The sequence below is a fragment of the Castor canadensis genome, chromosome 9 (genome assembly GCF_047511655.1).
Source record: "Castor canadensis chromosome 9, mCasCan1.hap1v2, whole genome shotgun sequence".
NCBI lineage: Eukaryota > Metazoa > Chordata > Mammalia > Rodentia > Castoridae > Castor > Castor canadensis.
In genome coordinates, this window is record NC_133394.1 from 123,598,451 (window position 1) to 123,619,199 (window position 20,749).

At 41.5% G+C, this 20,749-nt stretch overlaps 1 protein-coding gene across 1 annotated transcript in view; it reads right to left on the reverse strand.

Moving 5' to 3' along the window:
- Positions 1–195: 195 nt before the first annotated feature.
- The window catches only part of Fam114a1 (family with sequence similarity 114 member A1), a 66,423-nt gene continuing 45,869 nt past the window's right edge, over positions 196–20,749 (reverse strand). Inside the window, exons 9-15 of the mRNA XM_020161885.2 lie at positions 19,165–19,288; positions 13,922–14,013; positions 12,020–12,181; positions 10,593–10,732; positions 7,834–7,906; positions 3,473–3,526; positions 196–1,758 (exon numbers count right to left, since the gene is read on the reverse strand). Coding sequence (XP_020017474.2) covers positions 1,657–1,758; positions 3,473–3,526; positions 7,834–7,906; positions 10,593–10,732; positions 12,020–12,181; positions 13,922–14,013; positions 19,165–19,288 — 747 coding nt within the window. The 3' untranslated portion in view covers positions 196–1,656. The remainder of the gene's footprint in view (positions 1,759–3,472; positions 3,527–7,833; positions 7,907–10,592; positions 10,733–12,019; positions 12,182–13,921; positions 14,014–19,164; positions 19,289–20,749) is intronic.

Consider the following 20,749-nt stretch of genomic DNA (forward strand, 5'->3'; position numbering starts at 1 on the left):
ACTTCTCCTTTACATTCCCAGTTAGTGTCTAAATCTATTTAATGCTTAAAAAAACCCCTAAAATCTTAATCATTTCTTCTGCTCTCTACATAAAGATTCTACATACATAAAGAGGTAACTGTAACATTTTTATCAGCTAATATTAACCTTCAAACTTAATAACAGATACCCTCAGAAAAGGAGAAGAAAGGCATCTTTAATTTGATCTCTCAGAGAATTTTATTTTCCAGGGTTGTAAATGAATTGTTCTGTTTTCTATTTGGCTGTTTCAGTAGACATACAAATGCAATATAGAACAAACACAGATGAGATGGCAACAAGGAATAGGGTGATGTTCAAATACTTCTACTTGGCCTGGAGGAAACAAAGGCAGAGGGCAAATGTGAATAGGAATGTTCACCCTTGCAAAGCTAGAGCTTCATTTGCTCTGGGGAGAGCCACTGGGCAAGACTTCCTTTGACACTGCCAGCAGGGATGTCCATGAGGCTTGGAAGAACATTATACAGAATCCCTACCTTCAATGCCCTGGAGAAGCACCTATCACCCATACCCACCCATCTGTGAAGTCTTTGGTGCAGCCTCCCTCGACCAATATCCCAGTGAGGCGAACTTCATGTCAATATTTTCTGTCTTTTGCCTACAGTAAATGTGATCAATGCAGCAGAATTTTAAAATGCAGACCTGGGGGGCTGGTGGAGTGGCTCAAGTGGTAGAACGCCTGCCTAGTAAACACAAGGCCCTGAGTTCAAACCCCAGTACCGCCAAAAAAAAAAAAAAAAAAAAAAGCTGACTTAGGATTCTACTGTGTTGAAATCCCTTTAACTTTCTATTTGAGTACTTCCAAGCTTTGTAATTATACCATTATATATTTTAAATACTCTTTAATAACCCCTGTCATATATTTTTCACTCCACATATAAAGTTTGGGATAAAAAAAGTTCAAGGAGGAGAGAAAAATGTAATTAATCAAAGGGTAGAACATTTAAGTAAGCACCAATGTACTTTGCTCTTCAAATGTTTCAAGGTTTAGAAAATGTATTGCTATTCTAGGAATTATTGTAAACCTTCTTTCAGAGTACGTCTCTTCTGGGGTAAGATCATATTCCTATTTTGTAGGCATACAGTTGATGCTCAGTAAATGCATGCTGCAAGAATGAATGGCTTATAAAGAGACAATTATGTTTTTCTTTTACCATAATAGGCAAAATCTATAAGTAGTGTTATTTTTACCCATGATATTTATGCAACAAAGTTCAATATAAGAATTGAGTGAAAGCAACATAAGACTGTGACATTCAAAGGAAGAAGTGTAAAAAAGATTAATTACAATCTAGGGTCTACCTATGAATTTCTAAATATAGCATGCTTGACCAGGAAAACAGACATGAATATCTGTACATAAATTTCAGATTAAAGGAAAATTTCAATATAAGCAATATAAGTTTAAATTAACATAAAGAAAACACAATTATCTGTAAAAGGAAAAAGAAAATCCCAACCCTAAAGAGAAATGGTAACTCTCTTTAAACTTGCAAAACTGTGCAAAATTGCTCTTAGTGTCCTTAGATGGGCATCTGGCCAGGTGCATGGAAGACAGACCCTTACAAGGTATGTAGTGAAGCAAGAAGGCCAGTCACTGCCTTGCATTTGGCAAGATCACGGCTGTGCCTTCAGACAACTCGTCTGGATATGTGAAACCTGCAGCACAGGCAGCAGCAGCTGAAAGGCGTCCTGGACATACGTCGTGCTATTGCAGCCCTGTGAGGGGGGGAAAAATGTAGTGGAGGTTATTTTCATAGTTTAATCTTGACAAGTCTCCCTTTTTTTTTTTGTATTGGGGTTTGAACTCAAGGCTTTGTTTGCTTGGCAAGCACTCTACTACTTATGCCATGCCCCCTGTCCCTTGTACTTTAGTTTATTTTTCAGATAAGTCTCACAATTTTTGCCCAGGGCCAACATCACACTGTGATCCTCCTATTTCCACCTACTGAAGAGCTGGGAACACACGTGGGTCACCATGCCTGGTCCCAGTTCTCCCCATTTGGTACTGCTCCCATTCATTTGAGGAGAGGGAACATTATCAAATTGGAACATTCTAAAATTCTTGTAATGTTTGTGCTCTACATAAAGCTGGAGCTATTACCGTAGAAATACACATGGTAAATCGTCAAACGCTGTCACCTGCCCATGCGTGCTGGTACCTTCTGCTGGGTTCAGATATCTGATGTTACTATTTGTGTCTAATGGAATGCTCTAAACAGAACTAAACAGACAACTTGAAGTTTAGGGTGGGGCTGGCTTATAGCTCAGTGGTACTGCACTTGCCTAGTTGTGTGAAGCCCTGGGTTTGAATCCCAGACCTCAAAATAAACAAACAAATAAACATTTGATGTCATATTTGTGACAAGGTAAATGAACGTGCTAATGCTGCTGGGTGGCCAGGGGAGGGATTTTTTTCTTCTATCACATTTGCCTCTGCCCACCAGGGTTTCCTCTTAGCTGTATCTGTCCCGACAGCTGCTGTCCCTTCTGGCTGACTCCTTTCCACTGTGTGGTTGTGTCCTAAACAATAACATGAGGTGCCACTACTTTGTTCTTGTTATACCTTGGTAGTTTTCCTTAGCAATAAAGCACGATTCCCCAAAACATCACTGTAAATCTTTAGGTAGCCCTCCTGAGATTTCTTAATTTCTAAATTTTGCCATTAACAACAAGAAAGAAGCAAAGCCTACTGATTATGCACTGGCCATGTCCAGCCTCAGCTGGGAGCATCTCCTGACTTTAGCTGGGTGCCCTGTGGCTTCAGCTGTATCAGGGTCTTCTAGTTTGGCCCCACATGGAAGATTCTACCCACCAACCAGGTAGAACCCAGTGCTTGCAATCCAAGAACAAGACGGTTCCCTGGGTCTGTTTTGTTCTCTTATGTCACTGTTTCTGGCATAGCCAGAGCAGCACTGGGACAGCTGTACAACTGGTGTTATGAGCAGGTGGCCATGGGGTGAACATCACAGGGGATGGAGTCCTTATCACCGAATTTTTGCCAGCCTGGGGCTTGACCCAGCTAAACCAAAGGTTATTGCGAATGCAGGGATATGCTCATATTTACAAAAATCACTAGTAAGCAATAATCCGTCTTTGCAGTCATAGTCATGGTGTTAATCTAGGGTCAAACTTGGCAGCAGAGAGCTGCCTCTGCCAGAGGAACCAGTGACAGAAATAACGTGCAAGCTTAGCATTTCTTTTTAGAATCAGGAATTTTTGAAAATTTGGTATTGTTGCTTCACCAGCGGGTTTACAGCTGGTTGAGCTACACAAATATACTCAAAACAGACTGTGGATGATGAGATTTGGAATTGCAAAAACACTTGCTGCCCAGAAGAAAGACAGAAAAAGAAAAGAGTAGCACTGTGACATTTGCTTTGACTCCGAAGCCCTGAACCAAAGTCTCCTTCCCTCTCCTGGGACCACTTACCTCTAACAGTACACTGTTGATCATGGGGTTAAGGACCTCTGCTTTCTTGTTGCTCTGTGGAATCAAAAGTATACATGGACAGATTAGGGGCTCGTCCTGCAAGGTTTGCCACACCAAGTGTAAGACCCTGGCTTGATTGAGGGATCTCTGAGAGAGGAGGGGAGAAGGACAAAGCTTACTATAGACTCGGCTTCATATTTGGTGCTGCCCCCCACAGGATCCCATTTAATTCTGACAGGAATCCTAGGAGGTAGCTAGGTACCGTGATAACCCTGACTTCGGGGCTGGTAGGAGTGGTTCAAGTGATAGAGCAACAGGTGTGCACTACCTTGCCCAGCTTTTATTGGTTGAGATGGAGCCTAGGGAACTATTTGCCCAGGATGGACTTGAACCATGATCCTCCTGATCTCTACTTCCCAAGTAACTAGGATTACAGGCATAAACTATGGCACCCTGCTGTTCTTTTTTTATTTTTGGTTGGACTCAAGTTTGAATTCAGGGCTTCGTACTCACAAAGTGGGCACTCTACCACTTGAGCTACACCTCCAGTCCATTTTGCTCTGGTTATTTTGGAGATGGGGGTCTCATGAACTATTTTCTTGGGCTGGCATTGAACCTTGATCTTCCTAATTTCAGCCTCCCAAGTAGCTAGGATTACAGGCATGAGCCACGGGTACCTAGCCCCAGCTGATTATTTTTTAACTGAAGTTTTTTTTTTGGCAGGTCTGGGAGTAAGAAGAGGTCAGGATTAAATCCTGTATTTACTTAATATTTTTCTTTTTGGTGGTACTAGGCTTTGAACTCAGGGCCTCGTGCTTGCTAGACCAGTTGAGCCATGCCCCTATTCCTTTCTGCTTTAATTATTTTTTTAGGTAGCGTCTTGTGTTTTTGCTTGAGTGGGCCTGGCCTGTAATCCTCTTACTTATGTCTCCTGTGTAGCTGGGATCACAGGGGCATATCACCATGCCTGTTAAGTTGGTTGAGAGGGAGTCTCACTAACTTTTTGCCTGAGGTGGCCTTGAACCAAAATCCTCCTGATCTTTGCCTCCTGAGTACCTGGGATTACAGGCATTTGCCACCATGCCTGCCCCCTTAAAATTGTGATAATTCATTTATTACCTTTTTTCAATTTTAAAAAATATTGCATTAAGGTATTGATCTGACTTATTGAGGTTTTTTCCTAATTTCTTTTTTGGACCCCTTGAAATTTTGCAGGTGGGTTAGCCCCACCTTAGCCCCAGCTCTGTCCTAATCAATTTTTTCTTTTCTGTTCTTTCTTCTTTTAAATGCAAACATGAGTATGTGGCTATAGGGAATCTTCCAGAATAATAGTAAAATTAAAGCATCCTTAAATATAACCTGGAAACAGAGCTGTAGATATAATTTTGTAAGACAGGAATATACATAAAGCACAGAATACAAAACCTTGTATAAACTCAGTGCTCAAAACGTGAGTGCCAGTGTAAGTACCCCTATTTATGCTACGGGTCTCTAAGCCAGCATTCTTCCCTACATAAAATGCTCACATACTCTGACACACTAAACCCTGAAGAGACCTCAGAGAGATTGGGCAATCAGTTTCCCTTACTGTACCTGGAAAAGTTCACAACAAAAGCACAGAAATTAATTCCATGTTCTTGGAGGAGCAGCCTACTTTCACTGACATCACTCAGGGTGAAGTAACATCTCACAGAGGAGACCATAATGGAGTCTGGGGAAAAACCTTTTTAAAAACGCAGTCATTTTAGTAAGTAACCAGCAAATCCATTACGGTATTTGCTTTCATGTTTATTTGATTATCAACAAACCTCCACAATATAATCAAAATGAGGGCAATCAATGGCATTGGTTTTCTGAATCAGTGAGATGTGCACGCAATTTAAACGGAGTTTGGAGAGCAATACACATTCATTCACTTCATGTTATGAGCAATGGCTGCTTCAGAAGGCACAAACAATGATTGATGCAAATGATTCATCACGGCGCGACATCAGGACACTGCTTCGGTTAGATGGCACTGCAGTAAACTCTCCTTTAGATCCAGTCTTTTCCTTCTCCAAAATGACACTGTGTGTGTATGTGTTACCGACTTTGTTCACGCACAGGTTTGTACACGTGTGCACCTGTGCACATATGTAAGTTCCAGTACATACTCATTCACCCGAGCCTTGCTACATAAAATGTGGCCCACAGGTCAGGAACATTCTGATCACCTGAGAGCTTAGTAACAACGTGGAAGCTCAGGCCTCAGCCCAGATGTGTTAAATCAGAATCCGCATTTTAACGGATTTAATCTCCAGCCTAAGGTTTAAGAAGCACTGTGCTGGACTACACTAGATTGAAAGGAGGAGAAATAACACCATGTACTCCATCTGATGGGTTGAGGATGGAGAGTTGAGATATCAACTGGGAGGCCTGGGTGAATCAACTTACCCCTCCAGGCCTTGGTTTCCTCGCCTTGTGAATGGGACAGCCTTGGGAACCTGAAAGGCCAGGAGGCCATCTCATCCTGAGTAGGCCTCTCACGTCCCTATAAACTCTGAATTTCCACCAAGCTCCACAGCATCAGGTGACCAGACAGCACTAAGCCCATGGGACAGCTTCATGCAGCCTAGAGTATCAGCGAGCTTCCATCCCTCCCTCCTGTCTGCACACAGTGAGGCTCTGTTGCTGAAAGCCTCAAGTTAGACAAATGTCAAAGCTGCTCCTTTACAAAAGAGGAGCAAACGAAATTCTTTGACAGCAGGATGGACGGATGGTGTGTAGCTTATTAACGGTGTCACAGAAGTGTAATGGGATGGACATCTTTTGGGATGATGGCCAGGTCCACAGTCATTCCTACTTATTTTGAGAACTGCTATTGGCTTGAGGAGGGGGAGGGGTGAACCTCTCCAGCCAGGCAGGACCTCATGATGTGACCCTGCCCCCAGTCACTGGTGAGTGACACAAACATCTGACCCATGCCGACAAGCTTTATGAATGTTTGCACCCAGGAAACCAGAACTGGGATGGAGAGACACAGGGTCTGGGAACTGCTGTTGCTGGGTCACATTAATAAAAGCTCTTTAGAGACAGTGAATGAACTTTGGTGCTGTCCACACAGCTGTTCACCGCACTCCACTGCCTATTTTCCTCCCTCCCTCCCTACTCACATTACATATTCCACATCAATCTCAAGGGCTTGACTGCCACTGTCTTCCATAAAATTCCTATTCCAGCTAAACAATGTAGAATTTACTTCTGTTGCATCTTGTTATGGATTGAATTCCCACAACACCAAAAAAAAGAAAAAAAAAAAAGATGTATTGAAGTCCTAACAAGCAGTACCTGAGACTATGAGCTTGTCTGAAGGTAGGGCTGTTGCAGACATAATAAGTTAAGGTGAGGTCATACCCTAATCCAAGATGACTGGTGTCCTTATGTGAATTTGAGTGTAGACACAAAGACAATGGGAGGACTCACAGGGAGTAAACAGTCTCAGGAAGACAGAGGGAGAGGGTGGGGTTGGGGGGATATTGGAGCTTTTTGTAGCTGCAAGCCAAGGACCAGCTAAGGCTGCCAAAAGCCAGCAGAAGCCAAGACAGAGACCATGATGCCACACTTCCAGCCTCCAGAGCTGTGAGAGTGTAATTCTTTGTGTCACCCAGTTTGTGGCAGATTGTTACACCCTAACTAAAACAGGAAGTGAACCCCACTGTTTTTCAAGGAAAGAGGACCAGATCTTGCATTCAGGGGCTTTAAAAAAAAAAAATAGAGCGGTTACAGGGGAATTCTTTCCACTTGTCTTCCCTTGATCCGAAAGTAGGGGGATACAATGTGACTAATTTCTAAAGAAAATAAGCAGAAGTCACACATCCAAATAAACACTGAGCCTTTTGACGCTGTTACCCTGAGAACAGAAACATAGGTCCATAGTGACATTTTTCTCTTTTGGTTAAAGTTGGAGGGTGACAATAGAACAAAGAAACGTCTTACCTTGTGTGGCTTATAAAACAGAATGTGAGGGCAACAGTGAATGAGAATATTCAAAATTATTTTAGTAGAGCTTCTTAAAATTATATGTATATCATGGAGAACCTTCATTTGACATTATTTTTCTTTAACAAATAAAAAAAAGGGCCCTTAAAGATCTGAAAAGTCACTTAGCATCTCAGATGTCTGAGATAGCTGACTCAGGGCTAGAACACAGGCAGATGAGAGTCCTAGGTTGCCTGTTGGTAGAGAAGATGCTTTGGCCTGTGTTCAGCGAATATCACAGCTTCTGTTTATGGAGCTGCCCAGAAAGGTGCTGCACTCCCGTTTTTCCTCACAGTCCTGCTTCCCTTAAAAGAGTGAAAAAAATATCAATATTGTAACCTTACCCCAACAGTGGTTAAGGAACTCGTAAACTTCTTTGATAAAGAGGCCACTTCATTGCACATTGCAGTCGTTAATCTGAAATAAGAAAAAGGACTTCAGGAGGTTTTCAATAAAGTAAAATAACTGTCATGACAATTAATTGATATCAATGCAGTATTACATCTAAAAGGAACGCACACAAGTTTGGAGTTGCTCATAGAAATGAGCAAACAGTTCCCCTCAACGGTCTTCCATGATGCAAACCACAGTGTAATCAAAGTCTGATTTTCTCTCCATGTTTAATTAAAGACTAATGATATAATTCACTTGACCTCTTTTTTAGAATACAATCAGCACACAGGGAAACATCAAGCTTGAGTCTCACATCTATAGGGGAAGAAAATCTTCTCAGGTAGTTTTTCTCCAGCTTTTTGGTCATTTTAAAACAATAATGAATACTCATTCAACACTTGTATGCCTAATCATATTAAATCCTTGTAGTACCCCTTTGGGTTATATTATTACTATTATTCCTACTTTATACAGACAAAGAAATTGACAGTTACAAAGGTTAAGTAACCTGTTAGGACATAGAGTACCCAAACTCAGGTGTATGCATTTGTTATATGCATATACATATACACTTATTTTTTCAGAACTGGAGATTGATCTCATGCTTGCTAGGCCAGCCGACACTCTACCACTTACGCCATGCTCCCAGTCCTTTGCTTTTAGTTTGTTTTTCAGAGAAGGCCTCATGCTAACTTTTTTTGGACTGGCCTCAGACTGCAATTCTCCCTACTCTGCCTCCCAACTAGCTGGGACCACCTGTGTAAAGTATCAACACACTTGGGCCTCAGGGGTCTCTATATTTTGATTATGTTTTTTACTAAATACCTCAAAATAAAGATCCTATAGCATATGTTTTTAAGAATTATATCAAATTTCCAAATTTATTTTCTAGGACTTTACCCCAAGAACATATAGCAAAGTAGACACACATATTCAACCACACGTTTTCCTAACGTTATGGATGATGACAAAAGCTGAAAAATAATTAAATTACTTAACAATGTGGGCTGTGTTTGATTTTCTTCTAAGAATTAGTGTATGTGACTTTTAGGAACAGTGATTAAAATGCTGTTAAAAACTATAACCCCAAGTTATCTTGTATGTTTCAAGATCTAGTCAAATCAGTACAGAGAAGGGTTTTTTTTGGCAAAATAGGGGTCCTGTCTAACCTACATATTCAGAGTTTTTTTGGGGGGTGCTAGGGATCAAACCCAGGACTTCCTGCACCCTGGGCAAGTGCTCTATCACTGAGCTACACTCCAAGTCCTACTTATTCAGGTTTGATCCATCCATCTGAAACTTGTCTACAGAAAACTTCGAGTAAGGCAAGGAGGTGGCCCAGAGCCCATGCTCTCTGCCTTCGTGAGTGGGGGTGGAGAGGCATTCACTGGAAGACCAGTCAGGGGCGTGTGTAGCTTGTCAAGGAAGGGTGGGGCAATGAGGGCTGGGAATCAGAAAGGAGCTAAGAGCAAGTGTGCGACCTTGCTCAGAGACTTCTCAACTTCAGACGAGATCAGGCGCTTTCAGGGTGGTATGGCCATAGATGAGACTTCTCAACTTCAAATCGGTACTGCGAAGATAAATAGTGCCTAGATATTGTCCTTGATAGTTTAAACTTTGCATGCTTTATCCTCTCCTTTTCCTTAGAGCTGCTGAAGCAAGAATGTAATCTTTCTAGGATCTATTACAGGGGGTGGGTTATGCACTTAGAACATCTTTGATTTCTACATGTTTAGATAGAAAAATCTAGACTAGATTGCAAATCTTTACAACTGAGAAAAATGCTACCAGCACGAAGACCCTAATCATTGACTTTTTGGAAGTTCCTTCAACTAAACACTCCCTAATGTACACTGTGGAATGCACTAAGTAATAAGAAAAGATTAGTACCTGCAAAGTCAATGAGGAGACTGAGCTATGTGTGTATGTGTGTGTGCCCCCATATATTTCCAGGGGGCACCTATTTTGGTTTCTGTGTCTTAATGAGGGTATTTGGACACGTGATAATTTTCCATGTCATAATACACAGTCATGTGCATAAATATGTCTGCATGTTATGTCCTGCCTACGTTCCAAAAAGGAGTTTGCAATAACTGTACCTTATGTTGAATGCACACACATGTGGATTATTGTTCAACTCCACATCAACTGTTTTCAAGTACATATACATATATATTTACATATGCACATATTTTTATTAAGCAGATAAAATAATAATAATAGCAACTATTTATTGAAGAACATAAACTATGAGAACACATAAGACACACACATGTGATCCATCATCCCCAGAGTGTAGAGCTGGAACAAATCCCTGGGAATCGGGGAGTGTGTCTGCCTATTTTTGCAAAGCTATCTGAGAAGTTACATTTGTGTCCTTTCCCTGTTCATGTGGTATGCTGAAAACAGAATTACCCTCAAAGCTCTACACTGTTAAGACATTAAAAATAAACACTTTCACAGCTCTGAGTGCTTTAGTATGTGGTCTCTTAAATTTTCTCATAAATAATTCCTGGAATATCTAGTTCATTATTCTTGCTACATATTCCATTTCTTATGGGAGTCCTCATTCCTTAAAGTGACTATGGAACAGTGGAATTAGTTGACATGAAGTCTGAATCTTTAGTTGCTTAGGGTGTGTATATGTGTGTGTACTTGAAGGACACATACATATAAAATTGAAAAAATAAGAATTAAAAGTGGCATTTACTTTATCAGAACTTTTGCTTGGTCCTGAGCGGGTTTCTCCTCCTCTTGTCCATGAAGAATTAATTCTGCAACTTTATGAAGCTGTTCAATACAGCGTGCCGTTACTTCAGCCAGACTTTCAATGGACAGCATGTACACTTCCTGAAAGGAATGGATACAAGAGAATTATTCATGGAGCAGATGTTTGCCAAAAACCCCTATGAGATTAAAAGATGATGGAACCATTTTTTTACGCTGGGGATTTTTTTATGCATTGTTAAACACACATTCTACCATTGAGCTATACTAACCCAAAGAAATAATTCTTAATAAAAAAAGATACATGATACGGAAGTTTTTGCAAAGATGGGTATGCCTAAGACTCTTCTAAGTGAAATGCTGCCAGATTCCCAGGAATGTGGCAAGCCTCTTTACAGTTGTGTCTCCAATAGTTGGAGGTGCTAAGTTAGGTGCATGGCAGGGAGGCTGAAATTTGTTCTTAGAGTAATATAACTTACTTTCTTTAAAATTAAAATTCAACATAAGGGAAGGTGTTGCAAACTACTCTTTGGAACATAAGCAGGACATCAAGTATGCACATATAAATTTATTAAACTACAGAATAAAAGCCACAGCAATGAAAGTTTTTGAAAAAAAGCTTAAATTACCTCATTAGTTATGAAACATAAAGACATTTTGTGATAACAAATTTGCATGCAAGACAGAGATTTACTCTAAAGAAAAATCAATTATTTCCTTAAAGATCTTTTCCCCTTTAAATTATTATAAAGCTACGAAAAGCTATAAAATCTATGCTCAGCCACAAACTGTCTTGACATAGAGAAATTTTAGTGCTCATTACATCCCTACTCATATTTCTATATGGTAGGACAAGGTACAAATGAAAAAGAAACTCTCCTCACAGTAGGCTGCTGGCAGGGTGTGGTGGTTCAAGCCTATAATCCTAGTTACTTGGGGGGCTGAGATTGGGAGGATCATGGGTCCAGGCCAACCCAAGCAAAAAAGGTCTTGATACCCCATCTCAACCAATGACTGGGTGCTGTGGCATGTACCTGCCATCCCAACTATGGTGGGAAACATAAATAGGAAGACAGTGGTCCAGGCCAGCCCAAAATAACCAGAGCAGGGCTGGTGGAGTGACTTAAGTGGTGGAGCACTTGCCTAGTAAGTGTGAGGGCCTGAGTTCAACCCCCAGTATGGCTAAATGAATAAATAAATAAATAAATAAATAAATAAATAAATAAATAAAAGCCAGAGAAAAAAGGGCTGAGGTCATAGCTCAAGCAGTAGAGTGCCTGCCTAGCAAGCACAAAGCTCTGAGTTCAAACCCTAGTACCACTGAAAAAATAAAATAAATAATAATTGGGCTACTAATAAAATTAACACAAGGTTACTGCCCTTTTGGTGGGCAATCTGGAATCAATTTACCTCTACAGTCTTGGTTCTCTTTTCTTCCTTTTTGACTTCTTGAGGGTCTTCTGTTTTCTCTTCCTTTTCTTCCTTCTTCGTTTCCTCCTTGGACTCGTTGGCCACATCTATGGGCACCATGGTTTGATCTTCTCCCACCCAGTCATGAGCTTTCTTCATGGCCTGCAATGGCCTCCAACCAAACAATGCCATTTATTGTAGGAACGCAAAAATGAAGTCACACCAACCCCAAGACCAGAAGCAGGTTGCTCTCTCAACCTCCAGGGCAGATTTCTATAGGTTTAAAAAGTGGTAGGGCCATTCCTTAACCTCCTTAAAAGATAACCTTGTTTCAGTTTAAAAAATATATATATATAATAGGAAAAGGGAAAAGAATAGAATAGAAATTATGCAGGGCACACTTCAGGGCCCGATGACTTTTAAAAAAAGTATTTAAATGTTATTCAGATAGGAATAAAAATGACAGTCCCATTAAAAATCTACAGTATATTTTTCACAACCAAGTGTTAAAGAATAATAGTACTTTTTCCTAGATAGGTTAGAAATCTAGCCAGGGCCACAGCTAAACTAAATTTCCTCATCTGAAATGTCATGAAGCTCTGAACATTTCAGAAACCTAGTAATCCATCATGCTGGAAAGATGAAAGATGGCTTTGTTCCCTTTGATTTATGTAGGTGGTCTTCTAGCCTCCAAGGGAAGAGGCAAGGAGCTTCTGAGAAGACCTGGTGCTGCTCTGTGACTGGCTTAACCTCTCATGAGTGGAATGTAAGCACCCAGGGCTCTCCAATTTATGGCTAAGTTGAAGATGCAGAACCCATCACCGTGATCTGTTATTTCCTGGATCTAAGAGCAGACTCACCCAGATTTTATCACACTGTTTAAGCTGCTTAAGTAAAAGTTGTTTTTCAGTTTATGTTAAAATGACTTAGATTAAAGCTCATATGTCCAAGTTTAGGGTGTAAGCCAGCAGGTCTGGGAAGAGGTGACCTACAAAGACAGGTACTTGGTATGTCCTCTTTAAAGGATAAAGGTTGACCCTGACTATGTAAATAAACCAGCGCAGCCTTGCAGCCACCGCAGGCCTGTCCAAGTAGTGGCAGGTGCTGTAGGGAGATGGATTAGGTAATTTCACACTGTGTTCAAGTCACTGACCTCCCAGGATTGGTGGCCCCTATCTATGATAAAGAAATTATTCATCTCACCACCTCATGACCTCATTCTGCCCTTTCCTTACCCACTTAGAGAAATGAGGGCCAACGTAAACACTGCTTGCTAAGAAAACAGAAAGGATAAAAGGGAGAGGGAGTAATTAATGATTAGTGTCTTCTTAAGAAATCCCACAGTGAGACCTTGTACTAACTTGCAGCACTTACTGCGGTATTATTAGAGAAACCCAGACTGTTAAAGCTGCAATGTTCGGTGGGAGATGTGTGGCTTACCTGGCTAATGTCTCTGTCTCTGTCTTTGTCTGTCTCTCTCTCTCTCCCTCTCTTTCTGCCTAATTCTGGTATATTTCTTTAAAAGACCAGGGTGGGGAGTGGTTGAAAAAAGTACATTGGTGATTCTGTACCCCTCTTCCCTCCTCTGTCCTGGAGATAATAACTGCTCTGACAGAACCTTCTATTTCACCATGAAAGGGTAAGTGACTTACTCAAGGTCAAGGGTAATTACTACTAAAATTATATGGTGCAGGTCTCGTGACAGTCTCAACATTCCCTACCATGGCATTTCATTATGTTGCCTCTTCAAATCTTAATTACTGACCTCAAGCTCTCCTCCTGCACTGTGCCATCTTGGCCTTGGGTTTTTCTATTTCACGTGGATCTCTAGAAATTTACTGCGGAGATCCTAGCTCCCCCGCCCCCTTTTAAGCTCAAAACTCCTAATCAGATGGTTCTGACCTTATTGAGTTTGTCAGGCGTGGCTGCGACATGTAATTCAAAGAGAAGCTCTGTAAGCATGCTAGCAAATTCTTCTCCTTTTTCTTCCAAGCCTAGAATAGAACATGACAGACGTAAGAAGCATGATTTATTTTTCATCCTTTGAAATGCTGCAGCTACCTCGACTTTCCAGCTTATGGTCAGGGTTGACTGAGTATAGAGGCTGTGGCAGTCTGCCCTGTGGCCATCAGTAAAGGAAGAGGGACATGGGTCACTGGGCCAGCACAGCAGGGAGGTAGCATGAGGACCACTGAAGCTGCAGGGCTCCCACTCAGACGCCCTCAGGCTGGCCTGGGATAACAAGGCAGGAAGGGGCCCCGTCTGTCTTGCTCAAGCTATGGATGATGAACAGATGAATGACCCTTCTCAGGCCTTGGACCCCTGGGATGCTATGTGACATGCAACATGGTTATGCATGGCTTACAGCCCTGAGGGCTTCCAGGGCACCCTTCCATGTCCACAGAGCCACAGTGCCGGGCAGAGTTGGTCTCAGTGGAACGCGTGCCAGCAGACTAAGCAACACCATCTCTCAGGAGAAACTTCCCAGGTTTCCTAAGACACCTGTCTGGTCCTACAATACTTAACGATCTACCTTCCCTTCAGACTAGAAGCTCTCTAGGGACAGACACAGCACTTGTTTGGCCTGCTCTGAAATTCAAAGCATTTAACACAGAACCTGGAAGAGAACAGATGCTAACATGAATAGTCATTGAATCAATAACTTATTGACAAATTATATAATATATAATGATATATTAATATATCATAAAAGTAAGTTCATGTTATTTGCAGGTAACACATATACATTAAAGCTCTGATCTTCTCATCTGCATCAATACTGGTAATCTAAATGGTAATGCCACCTTGAAAATTTCTGCTAGGTGCTAAAGAATTGATTCTGTAGTGGGGTAATCACCTTATTTGGGGGAAGAATAAAAGTATCACCAATCTGGTCTGACTACAAGATATCAAAAGTCTCTGAGAAGAAAATACCAGCTTATGTCAGTATTTTACAGGCAACGCCTCTAAGCCATGCTTGCCTGGATATGTTATTTTCGGTTTTATAGACAACAGTTCATTGGCAGCTTGTGAAGATAGCCAGGTTGCCTTGTGCAATCTTTGTTCAAAATGTCTAGCTTAGATCAATTTATTACTATCTATAATTCACATATTCTTATGAAGGTAATAGGTAAATAAAACAGATAGATAGGCAAACATGTATGTCATGATGAGTTTTATGGAGAAGTATAAACCAAGGGAGAGGAATCAGGGTAGCTGGGACTTGAGAATTTTATACAGGAGGTGCTATACTATGAATGTTTCCATCCCCTGAAATTCGGATGTTGAAACCTAATCACTAAGGTGATGGTTTTAGAAGATGGGCTTTGGGGAGGTGATTAGGTGCTGGGGATGGAGACTTCATGACTGGGATTAGCGTCCTTGCAGAAGACACCTCAGAAAGTTGGCTGGCCATTTCCACTATGTGAGGACACAGCTTAGGGTGTTGCTGATGAACAGAGAGTAGCCCTCCCCAGGTACTGGATCTGCCAGCACTGTGACCTTGGACTTTCCAGCTTCCTGAATTGTGGAAAGAGCTCCTCTTGTTTATAAGACGGTGGAGTCTTTGATTGCTTGTTATAGCAGCCCTAATACAGAAAGGTAGGAGAGAAACTGAGAAGGTGACATTTGAGTAATGGCCTGGAGGAGAAGAGCCATGGATGGCAGGGGGAGGAGCCTTCTAGGAGGCACAGTGAGAGCAAAGTCTGTAGGGGAGTGTGCCTAGCAAGTTCAGTGGGCAGAAAGAAGGCCATGTGGCTGTGATGAGGAGAGGGAGATGTGTGCATTGCAGGAGAGAAAGGACTGTCTGCTCTCGATGAAAACACAAGGAGCTTCATATTCACTCAAAGAGGTGAGTGAGGCTTTCCCAGCAGGAAGTTAAGAGGGCTTCCTGGAGGAGGTGATGCCTGAATTGAGCCTTTGAGAAAAGAATTCATTAACACACTTGGGCAACAGGGACAAGGTCTCATTTCCAAAATGCCTGGTCCTCATTCTGTGTGAGGCAGTGCTGCAGGGCAGAAAGCCTTGGACTGAGGCAAGTGTGGGCTCCACTACAAATGTGGAAGTGTTGTACAAACATGAACATTTTATGTAAATAAATGGTTATACGCTGCACAGTTAGAAACATAGGAATATTAAACATATTTGGGAAGGATCAACACTAAATTAGAACACAATTACCTTGGGTAGTTCCAGCTTTTAAGTGTGCGTTAATTCTATAAAACATACACCAAAAATTTTTTAGCAAATATTTTAGGGGGAAAAAATCACAGAGAGAACTGAAGTAGATAAAAACACATAATAAATGTTGCAACAAAGATTATTCCTGCAACTCTCAGTCCATACATATGACCAAGATCTTCCCCAAGGCAATAAAAACAGAAAATGACCTTTAAAAAATTTCCTCACAGTCACAGTAAACCAAATTAGAGACCCAAGGCAGTGTGATATAATTCCACTCTGCTGGAAAGATAGACATGCAAACCATTAGCCAACATTATTCAACACATGGGAGCCCGATATTAAATTTATCTAAAAATGACAGTTTACTACACTTTCTGAGACTACCAAATAAATTATTTAGTTCTTAGAAGATTTTAGGAATGCAGGTGCTTACAAGAAAAACATTTGATGGCAATACTCTGGTTTCTCCTAGAATTTTGCCACTGGATTTTCTGCTCACCGTACATTGATAAGATTCCTCTTTGTGGCTTTTGGGTAAAGTGTTGGTCCTTGTGGCGCTGCAGCACTTCCTCCTAATTGGACTGATTTAATGACAATACCTTTGTTTTCTTTCCTCGTGCTTCATTAAGTGTTTGAATGGCATTTATTTATTAAATTGTGTTAATCAAAATTAATGGTGTTTTTATAAACTGGAGATGCCCGTTGGGAAAAATAGATGTATTATGGGAGATAATAGGGTTTTGTCACATAGAGAAAGACAAAATAACCCTACCATTTCTTAAAGTATGCTATTTAGCACTTCAGTGTGTGTGTGTGTGTGTGTGTGTGTGATATTAAAGAACATCTCAATTTACTGAAGCTGTACTCTAAGGCGGGAATACATCACTATGGTAACATTAGGTATTCAATAGCTGCAAAAGAAGTTTCTCTCCAATCAACATATAAGTAGGGATGCAATACTACCTTAGCCTGCATCAGTAACAATCTCTCTGTGCCATTAGGGGGAATCTGGGCTCTTTTTTTAATCCCTTCTCAATGACACCCCCAAAGGACCAAGGTCTACCTTCGGCATCCTGAAACTTGAAGAAAAATAGCCCGAATGTTTCTGGTGATTGTTTCTGGGAAGGAGGCATCTATTAACTTATCTTGGGTCCACAATATGAACTACATGACCTTTGACAGTATTTTAGTTTCCTCATTAGAAAAACAAAAGACAAGATTGTCACCTTTGGAGACTTTTGTAGAAAAATATGAATGTTCAAAACTCTTATTTCCCAACTGTCTCTTTGATAGTGGTCTCTTTCTATGCTTCAGATAATCGATCCTTTTATTTTGATGCAATGAGCGTAAATCTCATTCAGAGGAAGGCAAGGAAGGTCAGTAAGCATGGCTAAGAGGGAAGCAGTGTCTAAATGACCCTTTACAAAAGAAAGCTTAGAGTCATTTGCCCTGGGCACCAAAGCTCAGGCATCTGAGTGCTAGTGTTTGAGCTCTGATTAAAGGCATGTAACACACATGGGCACAAACACTTCCAGAGATTTGATGGAATGAATGTACACTGGCATTACTCCGCATGGTGGATAATAATGAGTACAACACCAGATAAAAGCTGCAAACTCATTACACCTTTCTTATTTTCCTGCCATTGTGTGAACACCTTAAATAATAATGGGGGATAAAGGAGAATGATGGAGGGGGTGAATTCAACTATGATACATTGTAAGAACTTTGGTAAATGTCACAATGTACCCCAAGTATAACCATCGCCACCACAACCACAATAATAATCACAAATAGTAACAGCTAACATTCTGGAGCCGTCCTGTGCACCAGCCACTGCAATATATGTTTTTACATATGTTATCTGATTGGATCCTTGCAGCAACCCCTGGGGATGTGTATCACACATAGGTGACGATACTGAGTTTCAGAAAGGTTATATTATAACTTATGCAAGGCCACACAGCTAAAAAGTGGTGAAAACATTCACACTGGGGCCTTTCAAATGGTCTTAGGAGAGGTCAGCCTCATGCCTGGTTGAAGCTTTTAGCAGAATCTACTGGAAACACCTGTGGTGGGATACCTGCTAAGCCATCAGTAGAAAACCACTCTGCACGTACGTAGCAAATGTTTTATCCTATTTCACTCCCAAATGGATGTTGCAAAGTAGTCACTAAGCACACACAATTTTGAGGACATCTTTTCCTCTTGCAAGGAGTCTTGCTTCTCATAAAATAGTTTCTGGACTCATTGGGGAGTTGAGTAATTATCTGGTGGGAAAATTATCAGGAAGTGTGCACCTGGATCACTCCACTGATTGTCAACCTGAAACATCATGCCCTGGTGCACTGTGGGAAAATGGTACAGCCTTTGTCAGAAGCATACATTGTTTTTTTTTTTTGGTGGTGCTGGGGGTGGAACCCAAGGTATCACACATGCTAGGCAAGCATTCTACCACTGAGCTACACCACAACTCTTACCCCCAGAACTGTACTTTTTAGGTGGAGTGCAGGACATTTACAAATGCACCCTAATTCCTATACATATACATTTAAAAGAGTAAGAAAAATATGCAAAGAAATCCAATGCAAGACTTGCCCACCATCAACATTAATCACATTAAACAACTTCTGCATGCAGATAAAATGAGACAGACAGTGACACATAAACTCTAGTCCTTGGGGCCCAGTATGTTCTGCTTTTTGTTCATTCAGCCACATGCATTTACTACACGCCTGTGATATGCTGGCCACAGAGAAAGAGCAGGAGTTCCTGCCCAGACACAGAGAGGGCTATAAATCACTGTGACCAGCTCCTGTAACCACAGCAGGTGGCATGCAGCATGCAGGGGTAACACTGGAATTAGATAACGCCACTTTGTTCAAAGGGCTGTGTTACCAACCAGTCTCAGAAAGGTTATACCAACCATCCGTCTTGCTATTTAGCTTGCCATTTTCCTTTACCTTGCATTTCTTGATTCTCTTCACTCTCTAGTTCCTTGGCTGCAAAGATGTCTTTAATGGAAATTAGGTCATTTTTTAAGAGTTCCAGCTTCTCTCCTTCCAGTGATGCTAAAAATGACTGAACCTGAAAAAAAGAACTAGGTCAGCAGAACTGTCATCTTTTCTTCTCATTGGTAACGTTTACATACAACAGCCTCCAGTGTCCCCAAGACCAGGGTGATGTGTGGCGGGGGAGGTGACACGGGGTTCAATGTTGCCTTTACTACTGACTGTAACTTTGGGCAGATTACAAATGTTGCCCAGGCCTCAGTTCTCTCATTCTTTTTTTTCAGTGCTGGGGATTGAACTCACGGCCTCACACGTGGCAGGCAAGTGCTCTACCACTGAGCCACATCCTCATTTCTCATTCTCTCTTTTTTTTTGAGACAGGTTCTCACTATATAGCTCAGACTGGAACTCCCTAAGTAGCTTAGGCTGGCCTGGAACACAGGCTCCGGAGTGCTAGGACTGCAGGCATGTGCCACCAAGCCTGGCCAGTTTTCTCATTCCTAAGGCAACATCCACACTTCTCTGTGATCCTTTGGGTGGTAAATCAGTTGACAAATATGAAGTATTTGCACAACTGTGCACAGTAGAAGCTACGTACATGGCAATGGTAGTTCTTCTGCCACAGTGGTTGAAAACATACCTTGGCCTCAGCAAGGCTCAACTATCAGCTCCTCACTTATGAACTCTGTAACCTTGGGTAATTTATTTAACCCTCCTATGCCTCAGCTCCCTTGTCTGAGAAATGCATCTACTGTATAAGGTCATTTTGAGGTTTAAATGAAACATTTTACTCAAAATACTCACAGTGGTAATTAATTACATATACCTGTATATTTGTATATATAGAAAACAAATACGTGTTATATAATACACACATCTACTTGCTAGATATGAGTTATTGCACTGAGTTTGCACAAATGCGCAGAGATGTTTTTCTTCCCTGAGATCTTAAGAGTCTATGGGAGGGGGGGCCCATGCCAATCAACAACAGCCATGGCAGGTGTGAGTGAAGGGCACAGTAGGGACACCAAGAAGGGGCTGTTGCTCTGGGGAGATGAGAGAGTGTCCAGGGGGTCGCCGGGGGACAACTGATGTCACCTCCACTCACTGTCTTCAGATCCCCTTTTTTGAAACTGTCTTCTGCAATACCTCAAAGTTAAGTACACAGCGCCAGTCATCCTCTGAAGATTAATCTGAATTTCCAAAATGGTCGAAGGGTGTGGACTATCACAGTAAAAGTTAAGTATGTCTGTAAAGTGGTAAGGATTTTATTTTGTCATTCTGCAGGTCACACTCTTGCTTTGGAAGAAGCACCAGCCAGGAGCTACGATCCCTTTGCAATATGCTGCAATATTCCTCCTGCTAATAGATGAGCACATTAGAAGAGCAAGGGGTTAGACAGGCTCCAGGAGGCCAGGACTCCATTTTCCTGAAGGGTAATGAATATCACTGTGTGCGGTACATCTGCCCAAGGCTCAGGGAGGAAGCTCGGCAGGAAGTCATCAACACACAGCCCATTAGCAGCAGAGTTCAGCAG